The 20,035-nt window shown below is 41.6% G+C and overlaps 1 protein-coding gene across 1 annotated transcript in view; it reads left to right on the forward strand.

Annotated features, from left to right (window-relative positions):
* The window catches only part of ttc6 (tetratricopeptide repeat domain 6), a 230,399-nt gene that overhangs the window by 203,079 nt on the left and 7,285 nt on the right, over positions 1-20,035 (forward strand). Inside the window, exon 30 of the mRNA XM_072567883.1 lies at positions 15,933-16,158. Coding sequence (XP_072423984.1) covers positions 15,933-16,158 — 226 coding nt within the window. The remainder of the gene's footprint in view (positions 1-15,932; positions 16,159-20,035) is intronic.

Raw genomic sequence — 20,035 nt, forward strand, 5'->3', positions numbered from 1 at the left:
CAATCATCTTTATCACTTCCTCAAAACACTCAGTCAAATTTGAGAAGTAAGGCCTCCACACATATAAAAGTTATGCTGACTGTCCTGAATAAATCCATTCTTTTCCAAATGCAAGTAAATCGTATTCCTAAGAATTTTCTGCAAACTTTCCCTACCACTGATAGAATGCCTAGTAGCCTATATTTTCCTGGATTATCTTTGTTGCCCTTCTTAAAACAAAGGAACAATGTTGGCTATTCTCTAGCCTATGGCTAAAAAGGATACAAAGATCTCTATTAAGGCCGGAGAAATCTCCTCCCTTGCTAGATCCTATCAGACCCTGGGGACTTATTTACCTCAATGACTTTGTTAAGTCTCTCATCTTTTAGAATGACCACATTGGTTTCAGCTCTTTCATTTGTAAATCACAAAACTTTTAAAAAAAAATTACATTCTCTAGTGCACTTTAACAATTGGTGTCATGTTGGCCCAGGTAAAGTATTGAAGGTGTTAACTGCCAGTGAGGCTGTCTGTGCCACAATGGTCAGACTGATTCTAATCTAAAAAACGGATTGACAGTATCTTACATGGATTCATGCAGTTTTTGAGCAAAGTAAAATGTAATTCTGCAAGTACGAATTAACCCCACAAACTTATACGTGTCTGCATGTGGCTATGTGTGTGTTTTTTTTGGGGGGTGGTGGGGGGTGGGGGAAGAGCGGTTATGGTGTCTATGAGAGGGTGTGTATATGTGTGTGAGTGTGAGTGTAAAGGGCTTTAAGTCTATGAGAGGGTATGTGTGGGGTCCATCTGTCTGTATGTTTGTGTGTAGTGCAATGGGGTCACCTGTACAGTGACGTGAACCCAAGGTCCCAGTTGAGGCCATCACCACGAGTACCGATTCTCAAGTGCACTTGAGAATGTAACTTTTAGAAAAAGTTTTGCGATTAACATATGAAAGAACTGAAACCAACATGGTCATTCTAAAAGATGAGAGACTTAACAAACAATCCAATTCTTTTTCAATATATAATTTCAGTTACATCACACTGTAAACTTTTGCTATAACTTCTGTGTCTTACAATCTTATTCTCCACAACCACCTGATGAAGGAGCAGCACACCAAAATCTAGTGCTTCCAAATAAACCTGTTGGACTATAACCTGGTGTTGTGTGATTTTTAACTATTTACCAAGGACATTTCATGGCCCTTTTTCTATTTTTAGCGGTCCTAATTTCTTGTTTCATGTTCTTTCCTGCATCCTTTATATTCCTCAAGAGTCTTGTCTGAGTTCAGTTTCCTAAGCCTTACATATGCTTCTTTCCCCTATATGACCAGTCAAGTTCGGTTCTGGTTAGTGGGATACCCTAGGATGTTGATTGTGAAGATTCAGTAATGGTGATGCCATTGAACATCAGGGAAACAATGACTGGATTCTCCCTTGTTAGATAAGGATAATAGCCAAGCATATGCATGGCTTTGGTATTACTGCTTGTCAGCTGAAGTCTGGACACAGATTCCTAAGTTTGGACACAGATTCAGATTCAGAGGAGTCACAAATATACAATGTTCAGCACCAATCAAAATCAGCAAACATCACCATTCTGAGCTTATGATGGAGAGATCTTGATGAAGCAGCTAAAGGTGGTCAGGCCTTGGACACTACCCTGAGGAACTCAAGCAGAGATAACCTGGAGTTGAGATGATTGGCCTCCAGCAACTACAACTATCTTCTTTTGTATGACACCAGAGGGTTTACCATCTGATTCCATAATTGGCCTTCTCCATAATCGATTCTATTTTTACTCGGGATCCTGGTTGTCACACTCAGGCAAATGTGCCCTTATGCCAAAGGTGGTCATTCTCATTTCTCCTCTGGAGTTTTGACCATGTTTGATCCAAGCTATAAATGAGGTAAAGAGCAGAATAGTCTGGGCAGAACCCAAACTAGGCATCATTAAGCAGGTCAGTGCTGTTGATAGCACTGTCAAGATGGTAATTGGCCAGCTTAATATTTACTGTTGTGTCTGTGTGTGTAAGGTCTATCTGCGCAATTTTCCAAATTGCTGGATAGGTACCCGTGTTGTAGATATACTGGAACTGGATACGGTAAGGTCTAGAGCATGTCTTTAGCACTATATTTGGAATGTTGTCAGGGCCCATCATTTACAGCCAGCTCTTGATGTCAAATAGACTGAACCTAATAATTTGTTGAAGACTGGCATCCATGGTGCAGGCAATCTCAGGGAGAGGCTGAGATGGTCATCCATGTATAATTTCACAGTGCAAATTGTTTTAAATGCTTCAGCCTTATTCATTTGCATAGCTATGTTTGGCCTTCTCCATAATTGAAGATAGCAATAATTGTGGGGCCTCCTCCTCCAGTGAATTGTTTAATTGTCCATCCCCCATCATATATGAACATGGTAGGACCATAGAGCTTATAGCTAATCCATTGGTTGTGGAATTGCTTAACTCTGTATATCAGTCACCACTATACTATTTGGCATGTAAATAGTCTGGTTTTGTAGCTTCACCAGGTTGATACCTCATTTTGTGTAGGTCTGGTGTTGTTCCTGATATTTTCATTTGCTCACTGCATTGAACCAGGATTGATTCCCTGGTTTGATGGTACAGATAATTGTAGATTGGGGGATATGCTAGGTATGTAGTTTTAGACTGTGTTGATTCTGCAGATGGCCTGCAGTACCTCTTGGATGCCTGGTTCAAACTCAATTCTCTAAGCACAGTGGTAGCACCGCACAACATGGAGGATATCCTCAGTGTGAAGACAAGAGCTTGGCTTCATTCAGACAGTGCAGTGGTCACTGCTGCCATATGGTCACAGATAGATGATGGATCAGTAGCAGGCAGAACGGGGAGGCTTTCCCCTCAACACATGCTGCAGTTTCAATCTGGTAGTTCTTTCCGTTAGCACTTGACTAATTCAGTCTGTAATGGTACTGCTCATCTACCCACTGTTGATAACGAATACGAAGTCTCCCATTTTTACCATATTCTGAACCTTTGCCACCCTCACTGTTTCTTCCAAGTGGTGTTCAACATGGATGAGTATTGATTCATCAGCAAGGAGGTTTTCTTGCCATATGTTTTACTGGATATCATGAAGTCTTGTGGCATCAAGAGTCAATGTTGACTATGTTGTATCCTAATCTGCCACCCCTTCTGCTGGGTCTGTGCTACAGTGGGATAAGATGTAGACAAAGGCTGTTACTTACCAAACTTGGGAGTGTGTCTCACAGACTTGTTACTGATGTCTGGATGTTAGTAAGGAGGACTCTGCAGAGCCAATAGGGTCACATTTGCATTGTTACTTCCTTGGCCTGGGTTGATGCCACATTTTGAGAATGCTACATTTGGAGGTTTTACTTGTGGAATTACTGCCTACTATCAAGTTGCAAACAAACAAACAACGAATTAAATTCTAATCATCTTTGCACCAATAATCCATTCCAAACTACATTTCTTATTTCAATTTTTGCACAAGAATTGGAAACATAATAACAGCAACATTTACAACAGTGGAGCACTAAGCTTTAAATCCACATTTATATTTGTTACTATGTTTGAATACAACCTATTTTAAGTGAGACCTGCACAAGGCTGCCAATTGAAGAGTAACATCAGGCTCAGTTCCCAGATTGAGCATCTGGATTTACAAAATACACATTTCAGAACTATTTAACTGACTCATATTTGAAATGTTTGTTTTTTTAAAAAAAATATGTTTACAATGTTTTAACAATATCAAAACATTGATGAAGATACAATGACACATACTATGACAAATTTACATTCAAAAGGACATATTTTTACCTCTTACATGCACAGCTTTGTAAAATCTCCAAAGGTCAGATTAGATTCTAAACTAGCCCTATATAACTAAAGATTATGTAGAAAGATTTAGTTTATCCCACAGATTACAACTAAAATACAATGATATAAACAATTTAAGGTACTCTCAGAATATAACTGAGCAAAGCAAAGATACATTGACTTGCTGTTAACATCTTACCCGTTTAGTTCGCAACTGAAGCACAACCTACCTTAAGCAAATCCTAGCATGACATCTACTTAGATAAGATAACGATGAGTTAATAAAGTCCACCTGTATTTCAAATTTTGATCATTAGGGAGTCCCTTGCAAATAAATCATTGTTATAAAGCTTAATTATTTTCAAAGCCAAAAGTAAGCAGCTAATTTACAACCAATAAACAATTAATAATAAAGTATCAAATTTCACCAGAATAAGAGTGAACATGAATCATTTAGTATTAGAAACTTTGACACCTTGGCATATTTTATATATGTCTTTAAAATTGTCATCTGTTTTAATATCCAGGCTAGCTGAATGTCAAATGACTGATGGAAGTTAATTCATAGCATTGTGAGGATATTCACTTCAGCAGAAAGAATGGAGAGAGGCATTAGAGACTTATTGAAACAATTCTAATCAATGTGTAGGGATAGAGAGGCTGTCTTGTGATGCAGTGACCATGCTCCTACTTCTGAACTGGAGGTCTGGGTTCCAACCTTACCAATTCAGACATGTATCATAGAATATCCAGACTGATCTGGATTTTATGCACAAAAGTTTTTACAAGGGACAGGACATACTGATAACATGTTTAACAAAGAATGTAGGATCTTTTGGAAGCAAAAAGAAAGAATATTTTCTATATAGCAATCAATAATGACCTGAAACTCATTGCTTATGCAAGAGCTGAAAGCTGAAATGATGAATGATTTCAAAAGAAAATTGGATGGGTACTTAAAAGAAATAAACTTGCTGGGCTAAGATGATAGATATGGGAGAATGGCACTGATTGAATTGCTTGACAGAGCTTTAGAAATTTGACGGGCCAAACAGTCTGCCTCAATGACATAATAACCCTGTGAGTATAATTCCCAAGATGTTCATTATGTTCCTGAGCTATTCAACATTAAAGTGTAATCATTTAATACGGAGGTTTTATAATCCTTGTCGAGCCCAATTTGAATACAATAAATAGTTTGTTTTAACAGTTGAAATGAAGATGATTAATGATTAAGCATTGCCAATTTTCTCTTAATTAGTAGGTTTTCTTCATGTTATGTTGCAAGGTATAATTTTGTGGAACATCTGTATAATTTTGGTCCTTGTTAATAAATTAGAAGCTCTTCACAGTCAGTTACCATGTAGTGTATGAATGATAATAGCACTTGGACACATAGTTTATTTTATGTAATGTTCCCCAGCTGCTTCGCAGTAATGGAAACTCAATTTGAAATCAGATGGGTCAGCTGTGCTCAGTTGGTGGGACCACTGCCTCTGAATCACAAAATTCCAAGCTTCAGTCCCATTTCAGGGCTTGAGCATAAAAATAAAGGCCGCTCCTGTGCAATATCTAGAGGACATTGCACTGTTGTGGATGCCATGTTTCTGACAAGAGATAAGAACCCATCTATCTGGATATAATTACCCCAAGATACTGTTATGAAGAAGAGCAGGGAAGTTATCCTCGGTGTCTTAAACAATATTTATCTTCCAATCAACATCGCACAAAACAAAAAATGTAGTTATTATCATACTACTGAATATAGTGAGTTGCTGAGCACACTTGCTACATTACAACAGTGACTATACTTCAAAAAGTCTCATTGGCAGTAAGTCAGATTTGTCAACAGGGCTAAATGGAGGGACTTCCTTCCACTGCGGGGAATGGAGGTCCCACTATTGCCTTGTTAACATCAACTATAGCATAAAAGAGTGGAGGCATGGGGATCTTGTGGCAGTGTCCTTCCCTCTGAGTCCTGGGTTCAAGTCCCACCTGCTCCTAAGATGTGTGCTACTATCTCTGAGCAGCTTGTTTAGGGTAAATAAATACAACCCCAAGGGGAAAAGATAGTTTTAAAAAAAAAATGTAATCCTGAGAAATTAACATACTGGTTTCCCATTTTGAAGTAGAAAAGACAAAATATACCAGTATGTCTTATTCACCAGTTCTAATGGTTTTTCCTTTAGGGGATGGGTGGGTTGAATACGGAGGAAACAGAATCTGGAAATTGCAGGGTGGGGTAGGGAGTGGGGGGGGGGGGCGGTGGAGGAATCCACTATTTCATCTGAGTCCCTCTTTATCCCGATTAAACACAGCTCTGAAGATGGGAAGGAATGTATTATTGCACCAAGATCAGCTGGGTGTCTGGTTTGTGTCATCAGACAAATGCCCTATAATCATTACTTGTACTCTGGGTCGGAAATTTCAATATCCACCACCAAGAGTGGCTTGGCAACAGTACTACTAATCAAGCTGATGGGGTCCTAAAGGACATAGCTGCTAGGCTGGGTCTGCGGCAAGTAGTGAGGGAACCAACAAGAATGAAAAACATACTTGACCTCATCTTTACCAATCTGCCAACTGCAGATGCATCTGTCCATTACAGTATCAGTAAGAGTGATCACTACACAGCTCTTTTGAAGATGAAGTCCAGCCTTCACATTGAGAATAACCTTCATCATGTTGTGTGGACTATCACCATGCTAAATAGGTCAGACTTTAAACAGGTTTAGCAACTCAACCCTGGACATCCATGTGGTTTTGTGGGCCATCAACAGCAGCAAAGTTATACTCTAGCACAATCTGTATGGCCCAGCATATCCCCATTCAATCATTTCCATCTGGCCAGGGATCGCAGGATAGCATGTTAGAAGCAGCATCAGGAAAACCGGAAGATGAGGTGCCAACCTGATGAAGCCACCAAACAGGACTACTTGCATGACAAACAACATAAACAGGTAGTGATAGACATAGCTAAACGATCCCACAACCATTGGATCAGTTCTAAGCTCTGCAGTCCTGCAACATCCAGTCATGAATGGTAGTGGATGATTAAGCAACTCACTGGAGGAGGAGACTCCACAAATATCCCCATCCTCAATGATAGAAGAGCCCAACACATCAGTGTAAAAGGTAAGGCTGAAGCTTTCACAGCAATCTTCAGCCAGAAATGCTAAATGAATGATCCATCTCGATGTACCCCAGTGTTCCCCAGCATTACAGATACCAGTCTTCAGCCAGTTTGATTCACTCCACGTGATATCAAGAAATGATTGGAGCCACTGGATACTGCAAAGGCTACGGGTGCTGACAATATTCAGGCAAGAGTACTGAAGACTTCTGCTCTAGAACTTGCCGTTCCACTAATCAAACTGTTCCTGTACAGCTACAACACTTGTATCTACCTGACAATGTGGAAAACTGCCCCAGTATGTCCTAGACATAAAACGTAGGACAACCAACCCAGTTAATTAGTAGACTCTCGATCATCAGTAAATTAATGGAAGGGGTCATCCACAGTGCTATCAAACAGCACCTGCTCAGCAAGGACCTGCTCAGTGACACTCAGTTTGGGTTCTGCCAGCGCCACTCAGCTCCTGACCTCATTATTTGATTAGATTAGATTAGATTCCCTACAGAATGGAAACAGGCCCTTCTATCCAACAAGTCCACACCGACCCTCTGAAGAGTAACCCACCCAGAACCCATTCCCCTACATTTACCCCTGACTAATGCATCTAACACTATGAGGTAAAAACAATGACTGCAGATGCTGGAAACCAGATTCTGGATTAGTGGTGCTGGAAGAGCACAGCAGTTCAGGCAGCATCCAAGGAGCAGCGAAATCGACGTTTCGGGCAAAAGCAAGGGCTTTTGCCCGAAACGTCGATTTCGCTGCTCCTTAGATGCTGCCTGAACTGCTGTGCTCTTCCAGCACCACTAATCCAGCATCTAACACTATGGGCAATTTAGCATGGCCAATTCACCTAACCTCAGTTCAAACATGGACAAAAGGGCTGAATTCCAGAGGTGAGGAGAAAGTGACAGCCCTTGATAGCCAGGCTGCATTTGAACAAGTGCAGAATCAATCAGTATCAGGAGGTAAACTCTCTGGTGGTTGAAATCATACCCATAGCATGTGGACTGTAGCAGTTCAAGAAGGCACCTTACCACCACCTTCTCAAGGGCAACTAGGGATGGGCAGTAAAGGCTGACCAACCAGCGATGCCCACATCCCACAAATAAATAATAAGTGTGTAACCTATTGTGGAATGTCAATTACTGAGATTGAATCTTTTACAATGAGAAATCTTGAGACACTAGAATATTTAACTATTTTCCATCAATGCAGACTTCAAAGCTTACAATTCCTGTAATGTTTAAAAACCTTTGATTGGAGATCATTTTATATTTGCAAAGCATTAAGTAGTATGATGCAATTTATGTTAAAACAAAAATGTAATTACATTGCTCAAATTTGATGGCATTTTAATTAAATTGACATGTTCCGGTTCAATCAGAGTTTCCTGTCTAGAAATCAAGTTAGAGCCTTTTTAAAACACAGGATGAGAAATACTGAGGGGAAAGAATTACTCCAATTAAAATGAGCCCAATTTTCTGAACCCTGGTAAAATCAGGTTTGTGCTAGTCCCAATCTTGGACTTGTTCTTATGGGAGAGAATTTGAATGGTTTTTCTCTTGTTAGCTGCACTTCCTATTTTATCAGTATTGAAGGGAAGTTTGATCTCTTGACGAGAGAAACAACATTTTTGGCATTGAAGAAGTGTTCCCAGCAGAGTATAAAAAGAAAAATTATAACAATAACAGAAAATTGCCTCATGTAAAATTTGCTCCAATGGTTTACTACCTACATAACAAAGGATAAACATTGTCACAAAAGTAGCTTTGATGCATTCTATTTCTACATCAAGTTTGTGTGATGAGTAGAATGGCTAATAAGGCCAATCTTGGAGCGTTGAGCCATACAAATCCCAAAGTGTGTATTGTCCTGTAAAGGTAGGCTTGTGGTGCATAGTGATGTTGAGCCCAGTGGCAGATTTCTCAATTAGCATGTTGAGGAAAAATTGTGCATTAGACTGCTTCATGTGAAAAATGTATATGAGTGTAAGTCTGTAAGAAAATCTTCACACACAACTGCAAATTCAAAATTGTGAATGTATCGTTAATATATCAGAAATAGGGTTCTGACCTGTCAGCTCAGCACCATCCTCATGACCTGTCTTTCCTGCCAATCTTCCTTCCCACCTATCCGCTCCACCCTCCTCTCCGACCTATTATCTTCAGCCCCACCTCCATCCACCTATTGCACTCTTAGCTACCTTCTTCCCAGCCCCACCCCCCTCCCATTTATCTCTCCACCCAAGAGGCTCCCTGCCTCATTCCTGATGAAGGGTTTTTGCCTGAAACGTCAATTTTGCTGCTCCTCCAATGCTGCCTGACCTGCTGTGCTTTTCCAGCACCACTCTAGTCTTGACTCTGATCTCCAGCATCTGTAGTGCTCATTTTTGCCTGGAAGGACGTTAGCACTCGTGTCAAAATTTGTTTTGCATGGAAATTGACAAAGATCTCAGAAAGGGCTGGACCTAGAAAGAATCCCATGGCTACCGCATGTTTTTGGGTATACTTGGTAGAATTAGCAATACATAGAACATAGAACATAGAACATTACAGCGCAGTACAGGCCCTTCGGCCCTCGATGTTGCGCCGATCAAAGCACCCCTAACCTACACTAAGCCACTATCCTGCATATACCTATCCAATGCCCGCTTAAATACCCATAAAGAGGGAGAGTCCACTACTGCTACTGGCAGGGCATTCCATGAACTTACGACTCGCTGAGTGAAGAACCTACCCCTAACATCAGTCCTATATCTACCCCCCCTTAATTTAAAGCTATGCCCCCTTGTAATAGCTGACTCCATACGTGGAAAAAGGTTCTCACTGTCAACCCGATCTAACCCCCTAATCATCTTGTACACCTCTATCAAATCACCCCTAAACCTTCTTTTCTCCAATGAAAACAACCCCAAGTGCCTCAGCCTTTCCTCATAGGATTTTCCTACCATACCAGGCAACATCCTGGTAAACTTCCTCTGCACCCGTTCCAGTGCCTCCACATCCTTCCTATAGTATGGCGACCAAAACTGCACACAATATTCCAGATGCGGCCGCACCAGAGTCTTATACAACTGCAGCATGACCTCAGGACTCCGGAACTCAATTCCTCTACCAATAAAAGCCAGTACGCCATATGCCTTCTTCACTGCACTATTTACCTGGGTGGCAACTTTCAGAGATCTGTGTACATGGACACCAAGATCCCTCTGCTCTTCCACACTACCAAGTAGTCTACCATTAGCCCAGTAATCCATCTTTTTATTACTCTTACCAAAGTGAATCACTTCACACTTAGCTACATTGAACTCCATTTGCCACCTTTCTGCCCAGCTCTGCAGCTTCTCTATATCCCGCTGTAACCTGCCATATCCTTCCTCACTGTCTACAACTCCTCCGACTTTCGTATCATCCGCAAACTTGCTCACCCAACCTTCTAACCCTTCCTCCAGGTCATTTATAAAAATGACAAACAGCAATGGTCCCAAAACAGATCCTTGCGGAACACCGCTAGTGACGGCACTCCAAGATGAACCTTTGCCATCAACTACTACTCTCTGTCTTCTTCCAGAGAGCCAATTCCTAATCCAAACCTCCAACTCACCTTCAATGCCATATCTCTGTATTTTCTGCAGTAGCCTACCATGGGGGAACCTTATCAAACGCCTTACTAAAATCCATATATACCACATCTACCGCTTTCCCCTCATCTACCTCCTTAGTCACCTTCTCAAAGAATTCAATAAGGTTTATGAGGCACGACCTGCCCTTCACAAAACCATGCTGACTATCCTTGATCACATCACTCTTATCCAGATGTGCATAAATCCTATCCCTTACAATTCTCTCTAAGACTTTGCCCACAACAGAAGTGAGACTCACTGGCCTATAGTTACTAGGATTATCCCTACTCCCCTTCTTGAACAAGGGAACCACGTTTGCTAGCCTCCAGTCCTCTGGCACTACTCCTGTCGACAAAGAGGACACAAAAATCAAGGCCAATGGCTCTGCAATCTCCTCCCTTGCTTCCCAGAGAATCCTAGGATAAATACCATCAGGCCCAGGGGACTTATCTATTTTCACCCTTGCCAGAATTTCCAACACCTCTTCTCTACATATCTCAAAGCCATCCATTCTACTTATTCGTGCCTCAGTATTTATATTGACAACAATGTCCTGTTCCTGAGTGAATACTGACGAAAAGTATTCATTCAGCGCCTCCCCAATCTCTTCAGCCTCCACACGCAACTTCCCATTACTATCCTTGATTGGACCTATTCCTTCCCTAGTCATTCTTTTATTCCTAACATACCTATAGAAAGCCTTAGGGTTTTCCCTAATCCTACCAACTAAGGACCTTTCATGTCCCCTCCTTGCTGCTCTTAGCTCTCTCTTCAGGTCCTTCCGGGCTACCATATAACTCTCAATTGCCCCTATTGAACCTTCACGCCTCATCTTTACAAAGGCCGCCCTCTTCCGTTTAACAAGGGATTCCAACTCCTTATTAAACCACGGCTCCCTCACACGACCCTTTCCTCCCTGCCTGATAGGTACGTACTTATCAAGGACACTCAATAGTTGCTCCTTGAACAAGTTCCACATATCAATTACGCTCTTGCCTTGGAATCTACTTTTCCAATCCACACATCCTAAGTCATGCCTCAACGCATCATAATTTCCCTGCCCCCAGCTATAACTCTTGCCCTGTAGTACACACTTATCCCTCTCCATCACAAGAGTAAAAATCACCGAATTGTGGTCACTGTCCCCAAAGTGCTCACCTACCTCTAGTTCTAATACCTGGCCTGGTTCATTACCCAGAACCAAATCCAGTATGGCCTCACCTCTTGTAGGCTTATCTACATATTGTGTCAGGAAACTCTCCTGCACACATTGCACAAACACTGACCCATCTAACGAACTTGAGCTATAGCTTTCCCAATCAATATCAGGAAAGTTAAAGTCTCCCATAACAATCACCCTATTACTGTCGCTCTTCTCCTGAATCATCTTCACAATCCTTTCTTCAACGATTCTAGGACTATTAGGAGGCCTGTAAAAGACTCCTAACAGGGTGACCTCACCTCTCCTATTCCTAACCTCCACCCAAACTACCTCAGATGGCAAATCTTCGTCCATCTTCCTTTCCACCGCTGTAATACTATCTTTGACAAGCAAAGCCACACCCCCCCCTCTTTTGCCCCCACCTCTGACCCTACTAAAACATTTAAACCCTGGAACCTGCAACAGCCAATCCTGTCCCTGATCTAGCCATGTCTCCGTAATAGCCACAACATCGAAGTCCCAGGTACCAACCCACGCTGCGAGTTCACCTACCTTATTTCGTATACTTCTGGCATTAAAGTACACACACTTCAAGCCACTCTTCTGTTTACAGGCACCCTCCTTTAAGATTGATGCCATATTCCTAACCTCCCTACACTCCAGGTCCTGCACCCTAAAGCTACAGTCTGGGTTCCCATGCCCCTGCAGAGTTAGTTTAAACCCCCCCCAAGAGCACTAGCAAACCTCCCCCCAAGGATACTGGTGCCCCTCAGGTTCAGGTGGAGACCATCCTGTTTATAGAGGTCCCACCTTCCCCAGAAAGAACCCCAGTTATCCAAGTACCGAAATCCCTCCCTCCTGCACCATCCCTGTAGCCACGCATTTAACTCTTCTCTCTCCCTTTTCCTCGACTCTCTATCACGTGGCACGGGTAACAAACCAGAGACAACAACTCTGTTCGTTCTAACTCTGAGCTTCCAACCTAGCTCCCTAAAAGCCTGTCTAACATCCTCAGCACCCCTCCTACCTATGTCATTGGTGCCAATATGGACCACGACTTCAGGCTGCTCCCCCTCCCCCTTAAGGACCCGGAAAACACGATCAGAGACATCACGTACCCTTGCACCTGGGAGGCAACATACCAAACGTGAGTCTCTCTCGTTCCCACAAAACCGCCTATCTGCGCCCCGAACTATCGAGTCCCCAATTATTATTGCTCTGCTCTTCTCCACCCTTCCCTTCTGAGTAGCGGGGACAGGCTCCGTGCCAGAGGCCTGAGCCCCGTTACTTACCCCTGGTAAGTCGTCCCCCCCACAAGTATCCAAAACGGTATACTTGTTCTTGAGGGGAACGACCACAGGGGGTCCCTGCACTGGCTGCTTCCTCCCAGTCCCCCTCACTGTCACCCATCTATCTGCCATCTTTGGAGTTACTACTTCCCTATAGCTCCGATCTATGACCCCCTCTGCCTCCCGAATGATCCGAAGTTCATCCAACTCCAGCTCCAGTTCCCTAACACGGTCTTGGAGGAGCTGGAGATGGGTGCACTTCCTGCAAGTGTAATCAGCAGGGACGTCCATGGCATCCCTCACCTCATACATGTTGCAGGAGGAACATTGCACTGCCTTCACTGCCATCCCTCTAAAGCTAACCTTTATTTTAAACAAAAAACTGGGTCTAAAGAATACAACAAGCAAAATTCGGCACTTACCTCCTTACCACAACGGATCTTATTATTAGGTTAGAGGAGGAGGGCGGGTGGGAGGCACTACCTGCGTAGTGCCTCGGGTTCTTCAGCTGCGCGCTTTTAAAGGGGAAACAAACCTACCCAGGTAAGCTTACGCACTACCTGCTTCCGGGTCTAGGCTGCCTCTCTGGTCGTCGTCACTTCCCCCTGCTGCTCCCGCTCTTTCTGTGAAGAGAGTGAAAAAAAACACCGCTGCCCGCTACCGGTAAGTACTTTTAAAACAAACAGTCTTACCTTAGCTGCTGCTCGCACTCAAAATGACCGTTAGCGTCGAAGGGTGAGTATTTATACTCACTGCTTTCCTTCCCGGCTGCCTCTCTGGTCGTCGTCACTTCCCCCTGCTGCTCCCGCTCTTTCTGTGAAGAGAGTGAAAAAAAACACCGCTGCCCGCTACCGGTAAGTACTTTTAAAACAAACAGTCTTACCTTAGCTGCTGCTCGCACTCAAAATGACCGTTAGCGTCGAAGGGTGAGTATTTATACTCACTGCTTTCCTTCCCGGCTGCCTCTCTGGTCGTCGTCACTTCCCCCTGCTGCTCCCGCTCTTTCTGTGAAGAGAGTGAAAAAAAACACCGCTGCCCGCTACCGGTAAGTACTTTTAAAACAAACAGTCTTACCTTAGCTGCTGCTCGCACTCAAAATGACCGTTAGCGTCGAAGGGTGAGTATTTATACTCACTGCTTTCCTTCCCGGCTGCCTCTCTGGTCGTCGTCACTTCCCCCTGCTGCTCCCGCTCTTTCTGTGAAGAGAGTGAAAAAAAACACCGCTGCCCGCTACCGGTAAGTACTTTTAAAACAAACAGTCTTATCTTAGCTGCTGCTCGCACTCAAAATAAATAAATAAATAAATAAATAAATAAAATTTGAAATCTCAAATTTGAAAGTTCATAAGTTCAACTAAAACAGATTCAGACCTAGTGCCACATCTATCTTGCCAAGATTCAGGGCAAATGTCAATGACATTCTTCAGCATGTTTATAAATAGGCTTGTAAGGTCCAATAAACATGAGATGTTGTTAGCAATATGTAGGTGGGCTTCCCAAAGTAAAACAAGTCCTTTGCTGTGTAAGAATTTCAGCACTGGAGTATTGGCCATACAATCCAGTGACAGATAAATCAAGCTCGATATTACTTCAGTTATTCGCAATTGGCAGACTACAAGTGGTGGCCAGTCTACAAACTAATGTTTTTTTGTTAGATGTGAAGTTGCGAATGGGCAGCACATGTTAAGCACTTCTGAGTCTGTTGAGGGCTAAGTTAACAACTAACTTAAGATAGTCAGTTGAGATCATAATGTGACTCATTCGCACTTAGAGTCATAAAATCATAGAAATGTACAGTATCTTTGGTCCAACACATCTATGCTGACCAGATATCCCAACCTAATCTAGTCCCATTTGACAGCACTTGCCCATATGCCTCTAAACCCTTTCTATTCACATACCGATCCAGATGCCTTTTAAATGTGGCAACTGTACCAGCCTCCACCAGTTCCTCTGGCAGCTTATTCCATACATGCACCACTCTCTGTGTGAAAACGTTGCCCTTAGATCCCTTTTATATCTTTCCCCTCTCACCCTAAAACTAGTTCTGGACTCCCCCACCCCAGGGAAAAGACTGTCTATTTATCCGATCCATGCTCCTCATAATTTTATAAAGCTCTATGAGGTCACCCCTCAGCCTTCGACGCTCCAGGGAAAACAGCCCCAGCCTATTCAGCCTCTCCATATAGCTCAAATCCTCCAACCCTGGGAACACCCTTGTAAATCTTTTCTGAACCCTTTCAAGTTTCACACATCCTTCCGATAGGGAAGGAGACCAGAATTTCACACAAAATCCAAAAGTGCCCTAACCAACGTCCTGTAAACTGCAACATGGCCTCCCAACTCCTACACTCAATGCTCTGACCAATAAAGGAAAGCATACCAAACGCCTTCTTCACTATCCTATCTACCTGCAACTCTACTTTCAAGGAGCAATGAACCTGCACTCCAAGGTCTCTTTGTTCAGCAACACTCCCTAGGACCTGACCATTGCTTCGCTAAAAGCTACATAAATTCTTATGGAGGGACTCATTTTCAGCAACAAAATTAATATGTTTAAGCATTGCCTTTTCTGAATTATCCTCAACGTTTAAAATAATCGAGATTAAACTATCAAATTGGTGTGTCAAATTATTAAAGAATTCAGACGTATTAGTGTAGCATACAATAAATCAGGAATTTCATTATAAATGTACAATGGTATTTAATATTTCACACATTTGTTTCCTTATAGCTATGATGGAATGTTCGACAAATTTTCTTTTGTCAAACATGCTACTTTACAGTTTAACTATCTGATGCATAATTAATAATTGAAGATATGCAAACATTGTGCTAACTGGAAAGGCACTTTACCAATTAAAAATTATCATTTTTAATGATCTCAATGCAATTGTTTTCCAGGCTCATGACTACTACACTAAGGCAATTAATTTGCAACCAGGAGATGAATCTGCTTTGCTAAACCGAGCCATATGTCGTGTTCTGCTTCGGCGTGCTCAAGATGCACTGGAGGACTTTGAAGAAGCTGTTAAACTTAGTCCTTATTCAGCTCACATTTATTTCAACCGTGCAAACCTCTATGCCACTCTAAAACAATATAAAGATGCTGAGAGAGATTATTCACAGGGTAAGATGAAACATACACTGTTGCTTTCAAGCATTTTGTTAAATGACGGATATTGCAATGTGCTCTGAAGAATTCCTAACAAATATTCCCAAGATGAAAATTCAAGTGAGAAAAAAAAACATGAGCCTTGGTTAAATGGGATAATCTATCACATAACTTTATTTCTATTTAAATGTTATAAGGTAAATGTGCATGTTTCTGCATGCTTTAATTAGGAGTCTTAAATTAATAATTTTCTTGAGTTAAAAGTCATAATCTAAACTTCTTCATGTTCTGAAGACCAGTGCAGATTTAATAATGTAGGGCAATAATCAACTTGTTACTTCAAAATTGACACATTGCGTACACTGTGCATGTGCATCTGCAGAGCTGTACATGTGGAGTACTAATGCACGGCCCTATATTTAACAGTGCCCAATCATACATCGCAGAGCATTAAGTCTACTTATCTGACAACGAGGGCTGGATGAGCATTGTTTCCTTGTATATTAATCAAGAATAATATGGTCTTTATGGAATTGATGCTGACAAACGTTGTTTTGTTTATGACATTTGTGGCAGTGAATAAAACATATCAAAACCCTTTTCAATGTTACTGTGAATCTGTTCATTTGGCATTTGTATGGCAATATATTTGCAGGCATAAATATCTATTCCTACATGTCAAATTTGAACAATGACCTGACAGGTTGGCATGCACAATTGTCTCAACTGCTTGTTTTTCTTTACATCTATGCTACCCTAGACCTCTACAGTTTTATTTTATTTATTTTGAAAGGACAAGCCTGTCCTCATGCAAATGCATAAGATATTCAGAGTATATTGATTGTATTTATCTGGCACCTAGTTGATCTTACTTCTCCCTGATTCACTGTTAGCTCATTGACATTATAAATGGTTTCTTCACCTCCAGCACTCTTGTTCCTGCTTCCAAACAGTTGACATTACCCTGTTGTCAAAAGAAAAACCCACTCCAACTTCTGTCTTTCCAAACACGTTGCTGGTTTGTTGATTTTTAAATATTTAAACATACTTATCTGGATGTGCCCTGTGCACTTTCACACACTCCAAATTAAGTTAGTTGAATACGATTTGCCTTGAATTAATCCATGTTAGTGGACCATAATTAATTAATGCTTATCCAAGTGACTGTTGAATTAATCCCTGATTATTGGGTGCATCATAAAAAACAGATTCTAGTATTTTCTCTATTTCTCCAGTTAGGCTACCTTTCAAATCTTCTACTGTTGTTAAATTATCAGACTGCATGCAGTAAAAATAAGCAAAACTTTCCACTATTTAAATTAAAATTTTTGCTAGTACATAAATGTAAATTTTATTGACTTTCACGGAGGATTTCTTTCCGTGAGTGCTAATGCAATTTCTCATGCTAACTTCCCAAACTCACCTCATTATATATGTACCATGTCCCTGTGGTGCCATACTCTCATATTGTAGGTGGAAGTACTCACCATTTTCCTAACCCTCTTGTTTATCACTAATCTTCACCACATTGCTTTCTTTTGGATGCTATATCCCTGGTTAACAATGATCTCCCTCTTCCTCTTCACTGAAATCTATCTTTGCTGGGAGCCATGAATCATTTTTTAAAACTCGACCGTTGTTCCTCAGCAGCCTTTGCTGCTAAATTCCTTCCCCAATCTACTCCAGCCAGTTCCTTTATAATCATTCCTTTGTAATCATTCTTATTTAAGCTTAGTAAAGTTGTTTCTGACCCAAGTTCCTCCCTCTCATGAATGTTAATTCTGCCATTTATGGTCACTGTTTCTGAGGACATTGTTTATTAAACTTGCCTCCTGAAACTTCACCAGATCCATTGCCTGACCCCTGTTTAGATCCACAACATATTATTTCTAGGAATCTGAACTGAATACACTCTGACTTTTTCCTCATGGCTTCCTTTGTCAGTCTGATAATCCCAGTCACTGGTGACAAGTATCCTTAATGTGAAGACAGAGTTTCATCTCCATAAGGGTTGGAAAGTAGTCACTCCTATCTATATTGTACTGGACTCTCGTTAGTAATGAGTAGATTCGTGAGGAAAAGAGGTTTTTACCTCTGAAAACAAAAAATGCTAGAAATCACAATAGGTCAGGCAGCATCTATGGAAAGAGAGCAAACTAGCATTTTGAGTCTGAATGATTCTTCATCAGAGCTCTGATCCCTTCCAGAATACATTTTGTGGCCTTGCCATACTCAGTGCTTCTTCCAATTAGTGTTCAGTTTGGGGGGGGGCATTAATTCAACAGTTGAGCAGGGGAGGGCAGGGGGCATTAAGTAGTAACTGGTAGTATGTTTCCTGTCTATGTTTGTCCTGAAGAATTAAAACTTCAGGATCCAAGGTCATTGTTGAGGACTTCCAGAGAAGCTCTCTTCCTACTATGTACCATTGTGCTGCAACTTGTGCTTGTGGAATAACACATACCTAAGAATGGTGATGGTGGTGTCTGGGACATTATAAAGTCTGATTTGGTGAGTACAACCATGTCAGCCTGTTGCTTGAGTAGTATGTGGGATGGTTTTTCCAATTTTGGTACAGGCCTCAGATATGAGAAGGAGGAGGACTTTACCGGGTCAGCAGAACTGGAGTTGCTAGTATCATTTCTGATGCCTCAGTAGGTGCCAGATGGTCTGTAAGGTTTCATTTCTATTTGATTATATAGCTGTTTGGTGGAACTAAGTGGCTTATTAGGCCATCTCAGACGGTATTTAAAAGGACATTGTTGACTGTCTGTCATTTCCATACTTTGCATTATAATTTCAACTGGCACTCAACTCTTCCTCTTTATATGCTATGGAAATATTTACAAGTTTATGTCTCCTGCTGTTGATTTTTTTTCTTTCTTTGCTGTTTCTTGGTCCTTTTGAACTGAATCCTAAAACCCTCCCAATGTTCAGGCTGACAAGCCTTTTTGGCAAGAGAACAAGCCTCTTCCTTTGGTCAAAGGCTATATATAATTAATTCTTTTTGTTAACAACAAAAAGGCCACTGTTGTTGGATCATTTTTTCAGTTGGTTTAACATATCTTGAAAACTATCTTGTATACAGTCTGTGAACTTGTCCTCCATACTTTGAAAAGTTTGGTTTGCTTTGTATGTAGAAAGCTTAAGGTCCCCATAATCACTGTGTTAACCTGATTACATGCACTTTTAATTTCCTGATAATGTTGAGTTATATCATGTTAAAAATCACACAACACCAGGTTATAGTCCGACAGGTTTAATTGGAAGCACACTAGCTTTCGGAGTGTCGCTCCTTCATCAGGTGATAGTCTAAATCATGAGTTATACCACAACTTCCACAAGTACCATTAGCTATTTTTGATCCCTGCGATACAACTGTGTTCCATCAGCAATCATTTCCATTTTCATTCATTCCATTTCAAATATGTTAGTCTGTGCTTAAATCCCTTTATGGCCTCACCCTTCCCGACATCAGAACCTTCTACTATCCCTAGAGACTCTATTGAGCTCTCCATTCCTCTGCCTCTGGCACTTACTGAATTCTCATAGAATCATGGAATTCCTACAGTGTGGAAAGAGGCCATTTGGCCCATTGATTTTGGACCGACCCTCCAAAAAGCACCCTAGCAAGACACACCTTACCCCCATAACCTCACATTTCACATGGCTAACCCACTTAGCTTGCACATCCCGAGACACTATTGGGCAATTTCCCATCAGCATTTCACCTAACCTGCACATCTTTAAACTGTGGGAGGAAACTGGAGCACCCATGCAGACACAGAGAGAACATGCGAACTCAACACAGACAGTCACCCAAGGTTGGAATCGAACCCAGACCCCTGGTGCTGTGAGGCAGAAGTGCTAACCACTAAGTCACATTCTGCCCGTT

The sequence above is a fragment of the Chiloscyllium punctatum genome, chromosome 4 (assembly GCF_047496795.1).
Source record: "Chiloscyllium punctatum isolate Juve2018m chromosome 4, sChiPun1.3, whole genome shotgun sequence".
In the NCBI taxonomy this organism is placed as follows: Eukaryota; Metazoa; Chordata; class Chondrichthyes; order Orectolobiformes; family Hemiscylliidae; genus Chiloscyllium; species Chiloscyllium punctatum.